Source organism: Felis catus, chromosome C2, assembly GCF_018350175.1.
Source record: "Felis catus isolate Fca126 chromosome C2, F.catus_Fca126_mat1.0, whole genome shotgun sequence".
NCBI classification, from domain to species: domain Eukaryota; kingdom Metazoa; phylum Chordata; class Mammalia; order Carnivora; family Felidae; genus Felis; species Felis catus.
Window position 1 is genome coordinate 131,774,949 of NC_058376.1, and position 16,401 is coordinate 131,791,349.

The 16,401-nt window shown below is 39.2% G+C and overlaps 1 protein-coding gene across 1 annotated transcript in view; it reads right to left on the bottom strand.

The window, feature by feature from the left end:
- COL6A6 (collagen type VI alpha 6 chain) overlaps positions 1 to 16,401 on the bottom strand; it is a 166,350-nt gene that overhangs the window by 61,088 nt on the left and 88,861 nt on the right. The window contains exons 21-23 of the mRNA XM_045037620.1: positions 8,651 to 8,686; positions 7,022 to 7,084; positions 5,351 to 5,413 (exon numbers count right to left, since the gene is read on the bottom strand). Of these exons, the coding sequence (XP_044893555.1) occupies positions 5,351 to 5,413; positions 7,022 to 7,084; positions 8,651 to 8,686 (162 nt within the window). The remainder of the gene's footprint in view (positions 1 to 5,350; positions 5,414 to 7,021; positions 7,085 to 8,650; positions 8,687 to 16,401) is intronic.

Sequence of the window (16,401 nt, forward strand, 5' to 3'; positions counted from 1 at the left end):
GAATCATCATAGACCCCTCCCTTAGCTCATCTCTCAAAACCTATCAAGTACAAGTCCTACAGATTCTATGCCTTTCTGTATACATCTCTCTTCTGTTCCTATTGCTATCATCTACCTTCAGGCCTTCCTGCATTCTGTCTAAATTCCTGGATTCCCTGACTGCAGCCTGGGCTCTCTCTAATCCATTTTCCATGACTTTTCCTTTGGATTTAAAATGTCAGGCTAATGCTGCCACTTTTTCTGAAATTCTGAAAAGCTCTCAGAATAAAGTTTATGGTCTTTATTTATTAATACACAAAATCCCTCAAAATGTTGGGACTGCATGTCTCCATTGTCATCTGTGACTACTTCAATCACTGTATGTTTATGCTTAAACCATCTGAAGTCACCAAATACTTCTTGTTTTATATCTCCGCACTTGTGCAAGTTCTTCCCTTAGCTGGTCCATTTTTCCATCTGGAGAGAGGTACAATCTCCCTGTTCTGAAAATCTTATTTTTAGCATCACTGTTTCAAGAATACCTGAACCCCCTGGCTATACTGGGTCTCACAGATTCCTTTACTCTGTATGTAGTTCTTCATTCATTTCTTTCTCTCATCCACTAGATACTAGCCTGTACATTCCTTGAAGGAGTATACCCTATTGACTTCATACCTCTGGAATTTTGTCTCTAGGTACTTAGTACAGTACCTAGGTACTTAGTAGAGTACTTAGAACCTCTCAATCCACCCATTCATTCATCTATCCATTCACCTCTCCAGGAAAAATCCCCCAAGAGGGATGAAATAATGTGTTTAACTTGATTTTCCGTATGAAACGTTTATGTACTTCACAGGACGATGAAGTAAAAAGATTTCAATTATCCTTGACCAAAGGCATAAATTGGAAGTCTGGCCTAGGAGTTCACTTTCTGTGCTTCCTTCAGACATAATGAGCTCTATGAGATGAAATAATTTCAGGGAGATTACTTCATGTGTAGTCACTTTGAGCACACACGAGCACAGTGAGAGATTATCTTGTTTGAAAGCCCTCCAAAATGGGATGGATGGGCAAATGGAGGGACAGAGGGATGGATGGATGGATGCAGACAGAGCCTGGTCATCAGAACATCAGAGAACCTGATCCTGTTTCCTATGCAGGACCACACAAAATACCAGACTGGAATTTGTGATTGCTTGAATAGGCCTCAAGCTTCATTGAATGCTTATCCAGATAGGTTACCTATTCAAATACTGCTGGTTGTATAGGGCACCATGTTTTTAAAGGAAAGGTGAAAAATTCCCTGCAACCCCAGGATATCAAAGAGCCAAAAAGTTACCTTGATTTGAGGCCAAGAGCAGCTCTGGAATATAAAAAGAAGCTTAGGGCATTTAAAGGAAAAGGACACCAGCTAGAGATCAAATCTCCATCAGCTTTGTGGCAATGGCAGCCTTTTATTGAGTATTTTGTGAAAAGCACTGTGCTAAGAGGTATATGTTTACACTATCCAGACTTTCTCAATCCTTACAACACAGTGAGATACATATTATTGATACCACTGTTTACCAATAAAAAATAAATTCTCAATATATTTAACCCCAGATCACTGTTAATAAGAGGGTGAGATGGGAAGTGAATTTGATTTTGACTCTGAACTCCTAGCTACTCTGCCTGCTGTTTTGAAGCCTGTTTGGGGACAGGATTCCCCAACTCTACTATTCATGCATCAGCTGAGATTGGAGTTTTAAAAATGTGAATCTCCAAACTTGATGCAGGAGGCTGGGGCCAGATCTACCCTGCAATATGGGGACTTGGGCTGGGGGTCTTTTGCTTGTGTTCAGACTCTGTGACAGAGTCTTCTGCAATCGCAACTGCTTAATACAGGTGTTAAGTGATGATATAAAGGAGATGTTTAGAGTTTAAATGTTTTAAAAAATTGTCCTTAGATAGTATCTGATCAGAAAGGATAGCACTAGGATTTGGGGATTAATGGCTGCTACAGTGCCAAGGACACCTCGACTTTGGATGGGATGTGGCTGGGCAGGGACAAGAGATGCAGGCTCTTCTCATTCTTAAAAGGAATCCTGTCACTTATTATTTTCTTGGGGGCAAAACCTTGCCTACAAGGACAACCAGTAAACATCAGGCTGAGCAAAAACTACTCAAGGAGACTAAATGCTCAGCATCTTTAAGAGTCAGATATGAGCTAATTCTGAGAAAATCAAAAAACAAGAGGCCAGCCCTTGCTGGTGGGCTAATGCAAGAACAAACCCCGAGACACCCGAGGTGTTGATCTTGACAGTGCTAATCTAGGACATAGCCTCTAACTCAACTTCTAATCCTTCATGCCTCCTACACTCCATCCATACTGGATCATTTATCGTTCCCCAAACTCACTTTGATATCTCTTTTTAGATTTTCTGGCTCCTTTTCCCAGATGCCTGCCTCTCCCTTGGTCACTGAAAAACACCTCCTTATCCTGCAAAAGCGAAACCACTCTTCTGCTCTAAAGCCATCCTTTCTCCCGCCATTCTACCTGAGGTGTAATTCTACATTAGCATTTAGCACATCACATCTCAACTATTCGTTTGTATCGGTCTCCTTTATGAGATTGGGAGCGTGCACTTTTATCTTACTACAGAACGCGCACACAGGAAGCCCCCAGTAAATATTTGAGTAAAAGGAGTAGTTGATGGATCATTGAACCTAGATTATGCGGAATGATGAAATGCAATCACTGCAGTACAGATTATTAGTGTTAGTATTACCACGGCCTTTCTTACACTGGAGACTCCTCGCATACTTTGAGCATAAAATGTCCCTGCTAAATTAGATAAAACTGATGCAATGCAGTAGTATTAAACATTTACATAGTGCTTATGACACCGCAGGCACTGTTCTGAGAACCTACGTATATTAAACCATTTAATTTCCACCTGATGCAGTAGATACTATTACTATCCTTATTCTGCAGCAGAGAGAATTGAGGCATAGAGAGGTTAAACAAATTACCCAAAGCCACAAAGATAGATAGGAAAGTACAAATCTGGCCATCAAACTTAGGCACCCTGGCTCCAGACACTGTGCCCCTGACCACTATGCTACGCTTGGTAAAGATGACAACAGAAATTCTACTTCATATCCCAAATTGACATGGAATAATTCCAATTTTTCTGGGTATTGCCTGACATTAGTGATTATTTCACTAAAAACAAACAAACTGAGAATAATTCCAACACTAACTAGAATTAGGATTGGTGTCTGATTTTCCTTTCCTCTTCTAGGCATTGGTTATGTTAGTGTGGTACCCCAGGGTAAACCAGACGAGAAGGAAGGTATGAAAGAAAATGCCATTCTTTTCAAGGTTATGTCTTTTTTCTTATGCCAGAGACTGTACTTCTTTCATATCATAGCCATATACTTGGTTGGATTAGCACATTTTGATTTATGCAGAATTCCCCAACACTGCATAAATTAATAAGTCTTCAGAACACTGTCAACACAACTCACATCCTTTTTTCCAAATGTATGTCCTAAGAAAAGCCTTAAGGCCTGCAATTAAAAAACACTCCCGTTATTCCACCTCAATGGCTCGTTCGTGTGTGCTGTATGAAGCCTGTGTCAGTGGATTTATAGAGCCCATAAAGAATAACACTCTCTTGTATATATGATTGGTTTTGTCTCCCGTGGTTTTCCTTTGGAAACAACAATTTTGAAGTCTCATCCATCATGTCCTGAATATAGAAAATTCTACACATCTTTGAAATAGCACTTTCACTGTGTTGACAAGGGTATTTCAAGAAAAGCAAGCAAAGAAAGCAAGCCATGATTTCTAGCCAGATAAATGGAAGAGGTAGAGAGAAGTGGTGCCTTTTGACTAATGCTGGCAATGCCAAGAGGTTGAATGATTTATAACTATGATCAATCTTGCCAAAGCAAGATTAAAGGGGACTCACTCAGAGAAGTACACTATAGGGCAAATGGAATAGCTTATTTGAGTAACAGCCACTTGGATACAATTTTGGATTGTAGAGAAGGGAATTACCAAGCTCTCTGGATTTAACCCATCTACATATTAATATTTTATATAAACAGATGAGATAATCACCTGATATACGTTTCCCTTGGCATTTGCTTTTTTTTTTTTAAATCCCAATTGGTGGTGGCAGCGTTTTTTAACGATTCAAGGATGTGAATGCAAAATAGTTACTTTTCATCAATTTAGTCCTACAATGAAATTTTAAAGTTTTCATGCTGTTTGAAGGAGCACATTCATCAAAATTGGGAACAAATATCCTCACGAGTAGTTATTCATATGCTTTAAAATACTGTGTCATGAGATATAGGTTTATGCAAATAGCTTAACTATTTTGATGATGAACACACCCACTTACGTGTTGGACCACTGCCTAATGGACACAAAGTAACGGATTCCCTTTATCCCATTATCCAAGTGCAAGTCCCAACTGTGTCTCATTCATTCATTTACTAATTGATTCATTATATAAATACATGTTGAGCTCCACTGTGTGGCAGCCCTGTTGTTTTAGGCTCTGGGATGTACGCAAGACAAAATTCTGGCCCTCAGAGAGATTAAAGTCTACAAGAGGAGACAACAAGCTAAACACATATATATACTATAATAGCAGTTAGGCAATGGCCAGATCAGGTAGGGCCTTTCTACTCAAAGTGTGGTCTGGGAACCAGCAGCATCGGTATCACCTGGGAGTTCATTGGAAGTGTAGAATCTCGGGCCCCACCCCAGACCTTCCGATCTGTATCTGCAGTTTAAAAAGTTGTCCAGGTGACTCTTAGGCACTTTGAAGTTGGAGAAGTGATGTGGGAAAGTCAGTCCCATCACAGGGTGTGTCTGTTAGAATCACCTGGGGAGAATTCAAAGTTACTGGTACCCTGTCCTTACCTCCAGAGATTCTGATTTAAATGATGTGAAGAGGGTTCCAGATGGTGGAGTGTTTTATAATCTTCCCAGGAGATTAGGACGTGTGTCTAGGTTGAGGATCACTGAAGTAGGTTGTATCCTGGATGCAACAGGAAGGCCCTAACGATTGAGATCAGAGGAGTGGCATGACCCCATTTCTACTGAGGAGGAATTCTTAACCTCAAAGCAACCGCTGAGCTGCTGAGGCAAAGAGGGCTAGAAGCCATCCCCACCTCTGGGTCTGACAGAATGGCAGCCCATCTGGCAAGGCAGGGAACGCAATGCGATGTGGCCACCACACTGAACGCGGAAGTCAAACCTTTGCTGGTTCACAGGCAACGAATAGCTCCTTCTGAAGAAAAGACACTGCAAGGACATCCACATTAAAGCCAAGATCAAAGCCAGGTGTAGTCCCTTTCTCTCATTACATACCTGAGGACCTTTAATTCCCAGACCTCCTTTTTCTCCTTTCATACCAGTCTCTCCTCTGGGACCCTACATATAGAGAATTAAAGCATTATTTGCTTTCTAAAAGAGAACACTTGAATAATAACTTGAATATTAAATATGGACATGATAAGTCAGTCACGTGGACAGAAACTGGAAAGAGAACTCTACCCATGCCCTTGGCTCTGTCTTGATCTGTGAGTGTCCCCTCTGTGCATGTATACAAGGGTCCAATCTGCAATTTCAGCAGTTAGGCATTTACAGTCAACTGAATAAATACTCAACAGTTGAATATTTCAGTACTGCTTTCTGATTATCCTAAGCATCTTTAGACTCCAAATGCATATATTTCTTATGTGATAAAGAAAATGATCCTTAATTATGTAATCTGAAAATGAAACATTAAAATAAGTTTTCAATTCAATAATCACACTGAAGACTGGTCGTAAGATACAGCATATGGTAAGGTGAAATTTGGATATTTCTACTTGTAAAATATTATATTGCCTGTTAATCATGGCCTCCATACATTAGGCAGATAAACCTTCATGCTGTTTTTGGCTTTTCCATCTCCTTTTAAATTTTGTCATGAAGAAAGAGTAGAAGAAGGGATGTTGTTGTATTACTTGTTTAGCATGAAATAAAGCCAGCCAATCTACTGAAATGCTTCCCCACAACCCCAGTGGCAAATATTTCTCACTTCAAGATAAGACAAGTGAACTTTCCTCAGTTGGCAAGAAAAACAGAAAAAAGCAATCAAGCTCAAAAAGAGATAGAGGTCCAAGGGGGCAGATTGTTTACTGCTCTCAAGTCTTGGTAAAAATGTGACAAAAATTTTTCATCTGATGTCTAAGGATATTTTGCCCAACTTTCATGCACCATGGTGCCAACATACAATTGTTAATTTTTTAAAACTATGTGGATTAAAACCTTGAAAAATTATAGAACCATTGCTTGTTCTGCATTTGCCAAACAGCAAAATTATTTCTCAAGATTTCAAAGCCAAGTTTGAGAAAAAATAAGTTCTAACTTTCTATACTCTGACCTCTTTCTTTCATCTCAGCATTTTCTAGGACTTCCTTTCCCTTTTCAGAATTATTTCAGGCTACATTTTGGCACATGCTTCCTTTCCCCTCATGTGATCAGTGTAAGAGCCAACCATGGGCTCTTCCTCAGAAAGGAAAAAGTGCTGGAGGCAGCTCTCTGGGGGAAGTGAACAAGAAAGACAGGCTGAGTGCCATGCTATAGAACACCCTGAAGACTTCAGCTGTATTTGGAACAATTCTTTCCTAGAGTAGAGCCAACTTTTCTACAACATAGGAGTCCAAATATGTAACACTGAGCTCTTACTGTGCTACATTGACCAAAATTCCCAGTTTGAGGCTCAACATTTTCTTTGGCTTAAGGTCTCCCTAGAACATCCCAGCTAGCTTGGAGTTATTGCACGGGGACCCTATCCAGCATGTTCATTCTCTTTTCACCTCTTGCACAAAATAAAGGAGACTAAATGCTGGTCAAGTCAAGACTGTGTCGCTTCCTTACTTTATTACTTTGAAAACACTTTAAGCATCTGTAATTCTGCAAAGAGGTTTGATGAATTCCATCAAATCTCCAGATTCTTCATGTTGTCACATTCTGTTTAGTACTGATATGTACCTGAGGGCCCTTAAGTCCCCATGAGCCTTCAAGTCCATCTGGGCCTGGGATGCCTGTTTTCCCCTGTGGTGAGAGAGAAATCAACCTGTTAACACTGTTTCCTGAGAATTTTGTCTTCTTTCTTCATGTACAACATTGTATATTTTCAATCACAATACAGTGCAGGATCTTTGGAAAAAATACGAAAAATAAGGGAGAATACAAATAAAGAAATAAAATTTTTCTATAATCTTATAAAGCAGAGATAACCAAGGCTACTATGTTGGTACATTTGCTTTCAGTCTTTATACATATGCACACTTACATACTCCTTTTTTTTCTGTAACATTTCTAATATATCTAACTTGGGCGTTTGGCCTGAAAAAACTCACAATTTACTTCACATTTTCTTAATAAGTCTCTGGAAATCTTACAACATTATATTTATATTCAAATAGATTAAATATCTATGAATCAAAGTTACGCATTATCTTCACATTGCTCTTGAACTCTGCCAAAGATAAGAGTTCCAAAAAAAAAAAAAAAAAGGATTAAAAGGCTTAACTTAGTCAACTATTGAAATAGCCTAAATTTATGCCTCAATTGTTACACAATGAGATGTGATTAGAGGTCCCCTGCTAATTAATGCTTTTTCCTAGATCTCAGAAAGAGGAAATTTCTCAACACTTTCCCCAGCCTCATTTCATTCTTTTCATGCCAATATTCTGGTTTTCCTCGCCTTTTTGTTGAAGTCTAACCTTGAAATGTGTGTGTGGAATGGAGTGATGTCTGTGGATAGTAAACTCTCTTAGTCTTCATCTGAAAATGTCTATATATTTATTCAGTTTAGCTAGGTATGGAATTCTAGATTAACATTTATTTTTCTTCTGCACCTGTAAAATATTACTTTGCTTTCTTGAATATTTTATTGCTGAACACGAGTCTGCTGCAATATAATTTGTTACCCTTCTCATGGATAAAAATGCCTTTTCTCTCTGGTAGTGTTTAAGATGTTTTCTTTAGCATTCCAGAGTTTTACCATGATGTGACCGAGTGGATTTATTGTTTATCCTCATTGTATTTTCAACCTGAGAATGCGTTTTTCTTGAATTTTATAAATTCCAAGTCATAATTTATGTTTCATAAATCTTATAGATGACATGTATAATACATCACTAACACGTACAAAGAAGATAGAATATGATATTTGGTATGGTCAAGTTTTGAACAAAACACTCAGAATGTCCAATTTGTATTAGAATTTCACAGTACTCTCATTTTAAAAAGGGTTTATATAAATTGTAAGATTCCAGAGTCAACTGAACAAAAATCTAAAGGAAAGATTACTCAACTGAGTTACTAGTTTGTACTTGATACCTGAACAAAGTTAAATTTAACAGTATTTGGGCCAACTAGTGTCTTATCATTGATTTTTACAATCTTTGATTAGAATGGTCAAATTTTCACCTTAAGATTTGAGTTTTTGAAATTGTAGCCTCAAAGTTTTCTAGTATTTTATTCCAAAACCAATATCATCAAAAAGTGAAAGAACTTTAGTCTTGAAAGAGATTTCCCAGAGCCTTTATTACTCCTTGACTGGACACAGAATCCTTGTCATTTGGAGTTAAGGAAAAAAAAAAATCACTGTACCTGTGGGCCTGTATGTCCCCTTCGGCCATGAGCTGCCTAAAGTAGGAGGAAAGTTAGATACCATTAACTCTGAAAAAAAAATGCTTTCTATATTCAATTTAAATTAGTAATAAACACGCTAAGGCATTTTTTTTTAAGTTCTCACATATTGCTTAAAACATTTAATTATCCACTGCACCATGACAGTAAAATGTTGCCAACTCTGAATTTCATTTTTAATTTTTTTTTTTTTTTTGAGAGAGTGAGAGCATGCACATGGGAGCGGTGGGGGAAACGGGCAGAGAGACAGATAGCATTAAGCAGACTCCATGCTCAGTGTGGAGCCCGACACAGGACTCGATCCCATGACCCTGGGATCATGACCTGAGCCGAAATCAAGAGTCAGACACTCAACAGACTGAGCCACCCAGGCATCCTGCCAACTTTGAATTCTTATCCTAGGGCAATAGGTAATAAAAAATAATAGACAACTGAAATCTGTACATACTTAGAACAGATTGTGGTCAATAATTTGCCTTTCCCTAAACTATTACTAGAACTGGTCACAAGCTCCAAAATTGATTGATTCAAATTTAATTTCTTTTCACTTTTCCAAAGTACTAACAACCCAAAAATCAAGAGTGTAGTAGCCAAAAGGCAGGAAGCCAGAGAAAAAGCTTGGAGAATTGACTCCATGAACTTTATTATAATTTCAGAATCTAAAGATAGCCAGACTAATTTTATACCCCTTTACCCAAAAAGCCAAACAATATGCTTACCTGTTAAAGATTAAAGAATCATCCCAAGCATTCAAAAATTCTCAATTCAGTATGCTAATGAAATTAAAATAATAGCACTACACAATCAAGTGAAATTTTCCTAATACTCTCATATATAAGATTAGGGTCTGGGTATATTTCAGATCAACATATTATAGATCTGTAAATCACACAGAGGCATTTTATTGTCTAACTTATGATCTCTCAAAGTTATAGCAAAATTGACACCAAGATTTGCAAAATTCAGTAAATATCAGACAACATTTTCTTGATGGAAACTTGAGAGATTCAGATCAAAATTCAATGTGAGGCCAGACTTTAAATTCTTCCAATCACATTTCAGTTAACTTCTATTGTTATCTAGGACACAGACTGTGTATATCTGGAGAAATGGAGACCCATTTCTTTAAAACTCTAATGAGTCATGTTGAGAGGAGAGTCTAAATCCTCTCCATCAGGAGGAAAAGAAATTCTCTCCACTCCTTTAGTACAAGAGTTTATCTGATCTGGTTTAATGCACTTCAGTCTCATTCAGAAAAATATCTACCAATCATCCACTACCCACAAAGCATATTGAATGGGAACCATAAAGATTACACACACACAGTTTGTGACCTCAGAGGATGCTCATACTTTGGATTTGGGGGGGGGGTGAAGAGATAAATATTACAATATTTACAATGTATAGTATGGCAAATGCCATAAGAAAGGGGAAGATGGAAATATGGGTTTCGGAGAAAGCAATTATATCCAGTTTGTCAGATTAGGAAAATATTCCTACAAGATTTTTTTGTAATTAAAAATTTTTTAATGTTTATTTTGGAGAGAGAGAGAGACAGTGCATAAGTGGAGGAGGGGCAGAGAGAAAGGGAGACACAGAATCCAAAGCAGGCTCCAGGCTCTGAGCTGTCAGCACAGAGTTCAACCCAGGGCTCTAACTCAGACTGCGAGATCATGACCTGAGCCAAAGTTGGATGCTTAGCCAACTGAGTCACCCAGGCGCCCTGAAGAAGATTTTAAGTTCATGTAAGTAATCTCTATACTAATGTGAGGCTTAAATTCATGACCCTAATATTAAAGAGTCACGTCCTCTACTGACTAAGCCAGCCACGTGCCCTAGAAGATATTTTTGATCTGAGTTTCACAGAATGTATACGAGTTTCACAGGTAGAAGAAAATGAAACAACTCTTTCTAGTAAAGGGTATTACTTTCTAAGTAATGAAGTAGAGGCAGGAAAACAGGAAGTGTATTTATGGTGGCATTTCTAGGACAAAGGTGTCAGAAGAGAGGGGAGTAGTAGGGTTACTTAACTGAAGGGTTCATACTCCATTTAGCAGAAACTACTGGCTCTCTTAAAGCAGGAAATGTACATGGCCAGATTTGGGCTATAAGTGGATAGATCTGGGTGTGGCAGGCACAACTTGAACCTACATTCAGTCAAAATAAAGAGCATCCTATATGATTTAAGGGATATGAAACAGGACTTTACATCCAAAAATTTTTCTCTAGTCCGTGGTCACAGTGTTTGAAATAACATCAATAAACATTTGGTGTCTGTGTCTTTAAGGTTCAACTTTGAAAGAGCTTGATTAAAATTAGTCATCTCAACATTGAGCTCCTGCTCCTTAGAGGCACTGGGGTGAGTAGTAGTAAGCAAAAATGACTTCTGGTCCTAGGCAGGAGTTTAGAAGCCTGACAGAGGATAAAGATTTTCATCTACCATTCATGCACATCATGGAAACATCTCTAGAAGTAATCATCTAGCACTTTCATTAGTGGCTATTTGGGATTTAAACTTTATTTAAAAAATTTTTAACATTTTATTTTTGAGAGACAGAGAGAGATAGAATGCGAGTAGGGGAGGGGCAGAGAGAGAGGGAGACATGAAATCCAAAGCAGGCTCCAGGCTCTGAGCTGTCAGCACAGAGCCCTACGTGGGACTCAAACCGACCAACCGCGAGATTATGACCTGAGGTGAAGTCAGACGCCTAACTGACTGGGCCACCCAGGCACCCCTGGGATTTAAAGTTTAAATGGAAGTCATGGGTTTGAGATGCCTTGGGTAGGTGTGAGAGACTGAAAAAAAAAAAAAGGAGGGGGGGCACCTGGGTGGCTCAGATGGGTGAGCATCCAACTTCAGCTCAGGTCATGATCTCACGGTTCGTCAGTTTGAGCCCCACGTCGGGCTCTGTGCTGATAGCTCAGAGCCTGGAGCCTGCTTCCAATTCTGTGTATCCTTCCCTCCCTCCCTCTTTCTCTGCCCCTCTCCCACTCGTACTCTCTCTCTCTCAAAAATAAACAAACACAAATAATCCAGTGAAGAAATGGGCAGAAAACATGAATAGACATTTCTCCAAAGAAGACATCCAGATGGCCAACAGGCACATGAAAAGATGCTCAACGTCACTCCTCATCAGGGAAATACAAATCAAAACCACACTCAGATACCACCTCACACCAGTCAGAGTGGCTAAAATGAACAAATCAGGAGACTGTAGATGCTGGAGAGGATGTGGAGAAACGGGAACCCTCTTGCACTGTTGGTGGGAATGCAAACTGGTACAGCCGCTCTGGAAAACAGTGTGGAGGTTCCTCAAAAAATTAAAAATAGATCTACCCTATGACCCAGCAATAGCACTGCCAGGAATTTACCCAAGGGATACAGGAGTGCTGATGCACAGGGGCACTTGTACCCCAATGTTTATAGCAGCACTTTCAACAATAGCCAAATTATGGAAAGATCCTAAATGTCCATCAACTGATGAATGGATAAAGAAGTTGTGGTTTATATACACAATGGAGTACTACAGGGCAATGAGAAAGAATGAAATATGGCCCTTTGTAGCAACGTGGATGGAACTGGAGAGTGTTATGCTAAGTGAAATAAGTCATACAGAGAAAGACACCATATGTTTTCACTCTTATGTGGATCCTGAGAAACTTAACAGAAGACCATGGGGGAGGGGAAGGAAAAAAAAAAGTTAGAGAGGGAGAGAGCCAAACGATAAGAGACTCTTGAAAACTGAGAATAAACTGAGGGTTGGGGGGGGGGGGGGGGGTGGGTGATGAGCACTGGGTGTTACATGGAAACCAATTGGACAATAAATTTTATATTAAAAAAATTTTTTTTAAAAAGAAAACAAGGAAATAGGGGAGATAATTCCACAATTTTGCTTTAAAATTTTTGATGTTTTAAATGGGGAAGATTAAATCCCAAAATGTCTTAATGTTGGCCCATGGGCTTGCAGTTATGTGGTAACACATCCAGACAGCCGAACTTACCTGTGAAAGGAAACGTGAATGAACACAGCAAGAAAGAAAATATCCCCAAAGACATCCTGGGAGTAAGAAGACCCAGAACAGGATACTCAGTCTTGTTGGTCCCACCTAGCCTGGCTTTGGTAGTTTAGCCGAGCCCACTTTCTCAGATAGATATGGACTGATTTGAGACACAATCCCCGGGGAAAAAATCAGGGCATTTTTAATGGCGAAATACCACATTAATACTGAACATTAATGGCAAACACTCATTCACAATGACGAATGACTGCCTGGGGGCACTTCAAGCTGCCTCTACAGAAGTGCCAAGAGAGATGAAAAGGGCAAAGCGCAACAGCCCTCTAGATGGAATAGGACTGAAGGCCATGTTTTAGTCTGAAGCTGCAGGTGCTTCTCATTATCCATGGCACAAGAATCTGTTCTAATTCTCAGTAGATCTGCGCTCAGAAAGAGCCAGTCTCCCATTCCTGCCTCCCTGCCGCCAGCACTGTGGCTTTCTGGCCCTGATCCTACTCCGGACTCCTACCCCAATCCAATCCATTAGAGACTGCTGGCAGAGCACCAGTTACAGCTTATCACCCCTGCAGGTCTGTCCCCCTCTACAACGGTGGTTTCAAACCGCAACATGGGGACTTGGCAAACCCCCTTCTCTGGGAACATTTGGCAATGTCTGGAGATGGTCTTCACTGTCACAAGTTAGGGGTCCTACGGGCGCCTAGTGGCCAGGGATAATACTAAACATCCTACAATGCACAAAATAGCTTCCCACAACAAAGAATTGTCTGGTCCAATGTCAACAGTAGGTTGAGACACCATCTATATAACATGATTCTAGGTTCCTTGAGAGCAAGGATTAGGTCTTATTTGGTTTTGTTGCTCTAGTGGTTAGTGGAGTTGTTGGTACGTTGTAGGTGTTCAGTAAATGTTTGTCACATGAATCAAGGCCAGATTTGGTCAAGTGCTGTTATTTCCCTGCATGCCACACTCTACCCCTGACCATCCTCCAATCACTTCTCAGTTCAGCAGAATCCTGTTGCACCAAGAAGTCCTCAATGCCTGCTATCTACCTACATTTTAGAATTCTTCAGTCAGTGGTATAGATTTTTCTTCCTTCTGAAAGGATGATAATGACTTTACTGTTACAAAAATGATACATACAGATATGTAAATATTCAAATGCAGAAAAAAAGAACAATTTAAGTCATCCAAAATCCTCCATCTAGATAGGACTATTATCAACATTTGGTAATCATGATTGCTTACATCTTAAAAAAAAATTTTTTTTAATGTTTATTCGTTTTTGAGAGACAGAGTCAGATCGCGAGCAGGAGAGGGGCAGAAAGAGAGGGAGACACAGAATCCGAAGCCGGCTCCGGGCTCCGAGCTGTCAACACAGAGCCTGACGTGGGGCTCAAACCATGAACCATGAGATCATGACCTGAGCTGAAGTTGGACACTTAACTGATTGAGCCAGTTGCCCCTCCTTACATCTTTTTATGCATTTACAGAGTTCTAAATAGTAGTACATTTGATTAAAGAGGGATCATGGTATTTATGCTATTCTAAAATTAAAATCTTACATTTAATTTTACTTGAATTTAATAAGAAAAACAGAATAAATGGGGGCTATACTAGTTGTAGTTTTAAAGGCTTTATCATGTTAATTACTTGTATGTTCACAGGCCAACTTGGGTGGGCATAAAAATCTTGGACCCCTGGATTTCCTTCAGAACTCTGAGCTATTCTATGGGACTCATAGAATATGGGACTCTATGGGACTATTCTGGGTGGCTCAGTTGGTTAAGCGTCCAACTTCAGCTCAGGCCATGATCTCACAGTCTGAGTTCGAACCCTGCATTGGGCTCTGTGCTGACAGCTCAGAGCCTGGAGCCTGCTTCAGATTCTGTGTCTGTCTCTCTCTCTCTCTCTCTCTTCCCCTCTCCCACTCACACTCTGTCTCTCAAAAATGAATAAGTGTTGGAAAAAAAAAAAAAAAGAACTCTGTAGCTATTCTACTGCTCTCCCTTTTGGCCCCAAATGTTGTGAAGAAGGCTGAAGACAGACTGAGTTTTCTATTTTTCCTGCTTGGAAATTCTCCTGATTCTTTCTTTACATAAGCAGTTTGGCAATTTCACTAAGATGTAGCTCAGTGTTCCTGTTTTTGTATCCATTTTTTTTTTTCTGAGTCAGAGCATGCCTTTCAAACACCTCCATATTTGAGCCGTTTTACAAAAAAATTCTTTTTATTATACTTCTGAATACTTTTTACATTCATCTGTTTAACTTAGTAATACAAATTATATTACTCCTCACTGTTGGCTCTCCACTGTCTACCTCTATCACAGCTTCTGTGGCTTCCTGATTACCATATGCCCAACTGTATTCAATCTTATTTATTCTAATTTGTTTGTTGCTTATAACCTATCTTAGACTTTCATTGCTCCCCAAACACTAGCAGCTTACTTTCTTCACTTTCCATCATCCTGTCAGTTCTTTAGGCTTTTTTTAGAGTAATCATATTGCCTTAGTTTTTTTCAGACTTTAGAGAACTATTTGCCAGAGGTGTTCTACCTTTCCCTTGAATAGTTCCTCTTCTAATGAGGGTTTGTTTGTCCTTTGCTCATGTAATTTTCCTCTTCTTACTATGTGTAGGTCTTAATTTGTAATCATTTCATAATGAAGATTACTATTTTTGATTATTAATCACTTTTGATAAGGGCCACCTATTTACTGAATACCGTATGTGGTGTAGCTGAACCTGGGTCAGTAGCTTTGATATAGGTATGTTGAATCAAACCCTTTCTCATCATGAAGTATTTCTTCTACCTCATGGCTACAAGAGATTCATGGAGCTCACATAAAACCCCTCAAATCATACCTTCTCTGTATTGTTATAGTCACCATTTCTTCAGTCTTTATAGCCTCCATGGCCCAGACTGCTGGTTATAGATATTAAAAATGAAATATGCTTATGTTACTATTAAAAGCTGAGAACAAACTGAGGGCTGATGGGGGGGTGGGAGGGAGGGGAAACTGGGTGATGGGTACTGAGGAGGGCACCCGTTGGGATGAGCACTGGGTGTTGTATGGAAACCAATTTTACAATAAATTTCACATTAAAAAAATAAAAATGAAATATGCTTCAGTTTCCCATGATTTCTGCCTCCTCTGCTACACTGCTTCTATGTATATTCCCTAATCTTCTCAAAACCTGGAAGCTACTTTCAGAGAAACCTGATCCCTGCTTCAGCTTATCAGCTTTGCAAAGCCTCCCCTCATTAGGATCTAGACTTAAAAAGAATTGGCCAATATTTGCCATCACGTGTGGCTTGAAGTTGTGGTCATTCTTTGTTAATCTCTTTTTAAGTTGTGCTCTTTTTGGTAAGTTGCACAAAACGGAATAGTAAAAAAAAAAAACCCACCTTGACTTTGCTATCTTTAGTTGGAAGCCCTAATTTTACTCCTTAATGACATTGCTGAATCTATAACCCAAGATGGGGCCATATTTCTCAGGAGCTATGCAGTTTAAATAATATATGGTGATTCTATGTTAGCCTCTAGTGAGACTATAGTGTCTATAAAACAATAAAAGTTCATTTCCCATGCCAGGAAATCTTGGATGATATTCTTTAAGTTCAAAATATTTTTCCAGGGTATGTAAGCTGGCTACACCCTTTTAGAAAGGGAAATGAATAGCAAATGTATTTCTTTAT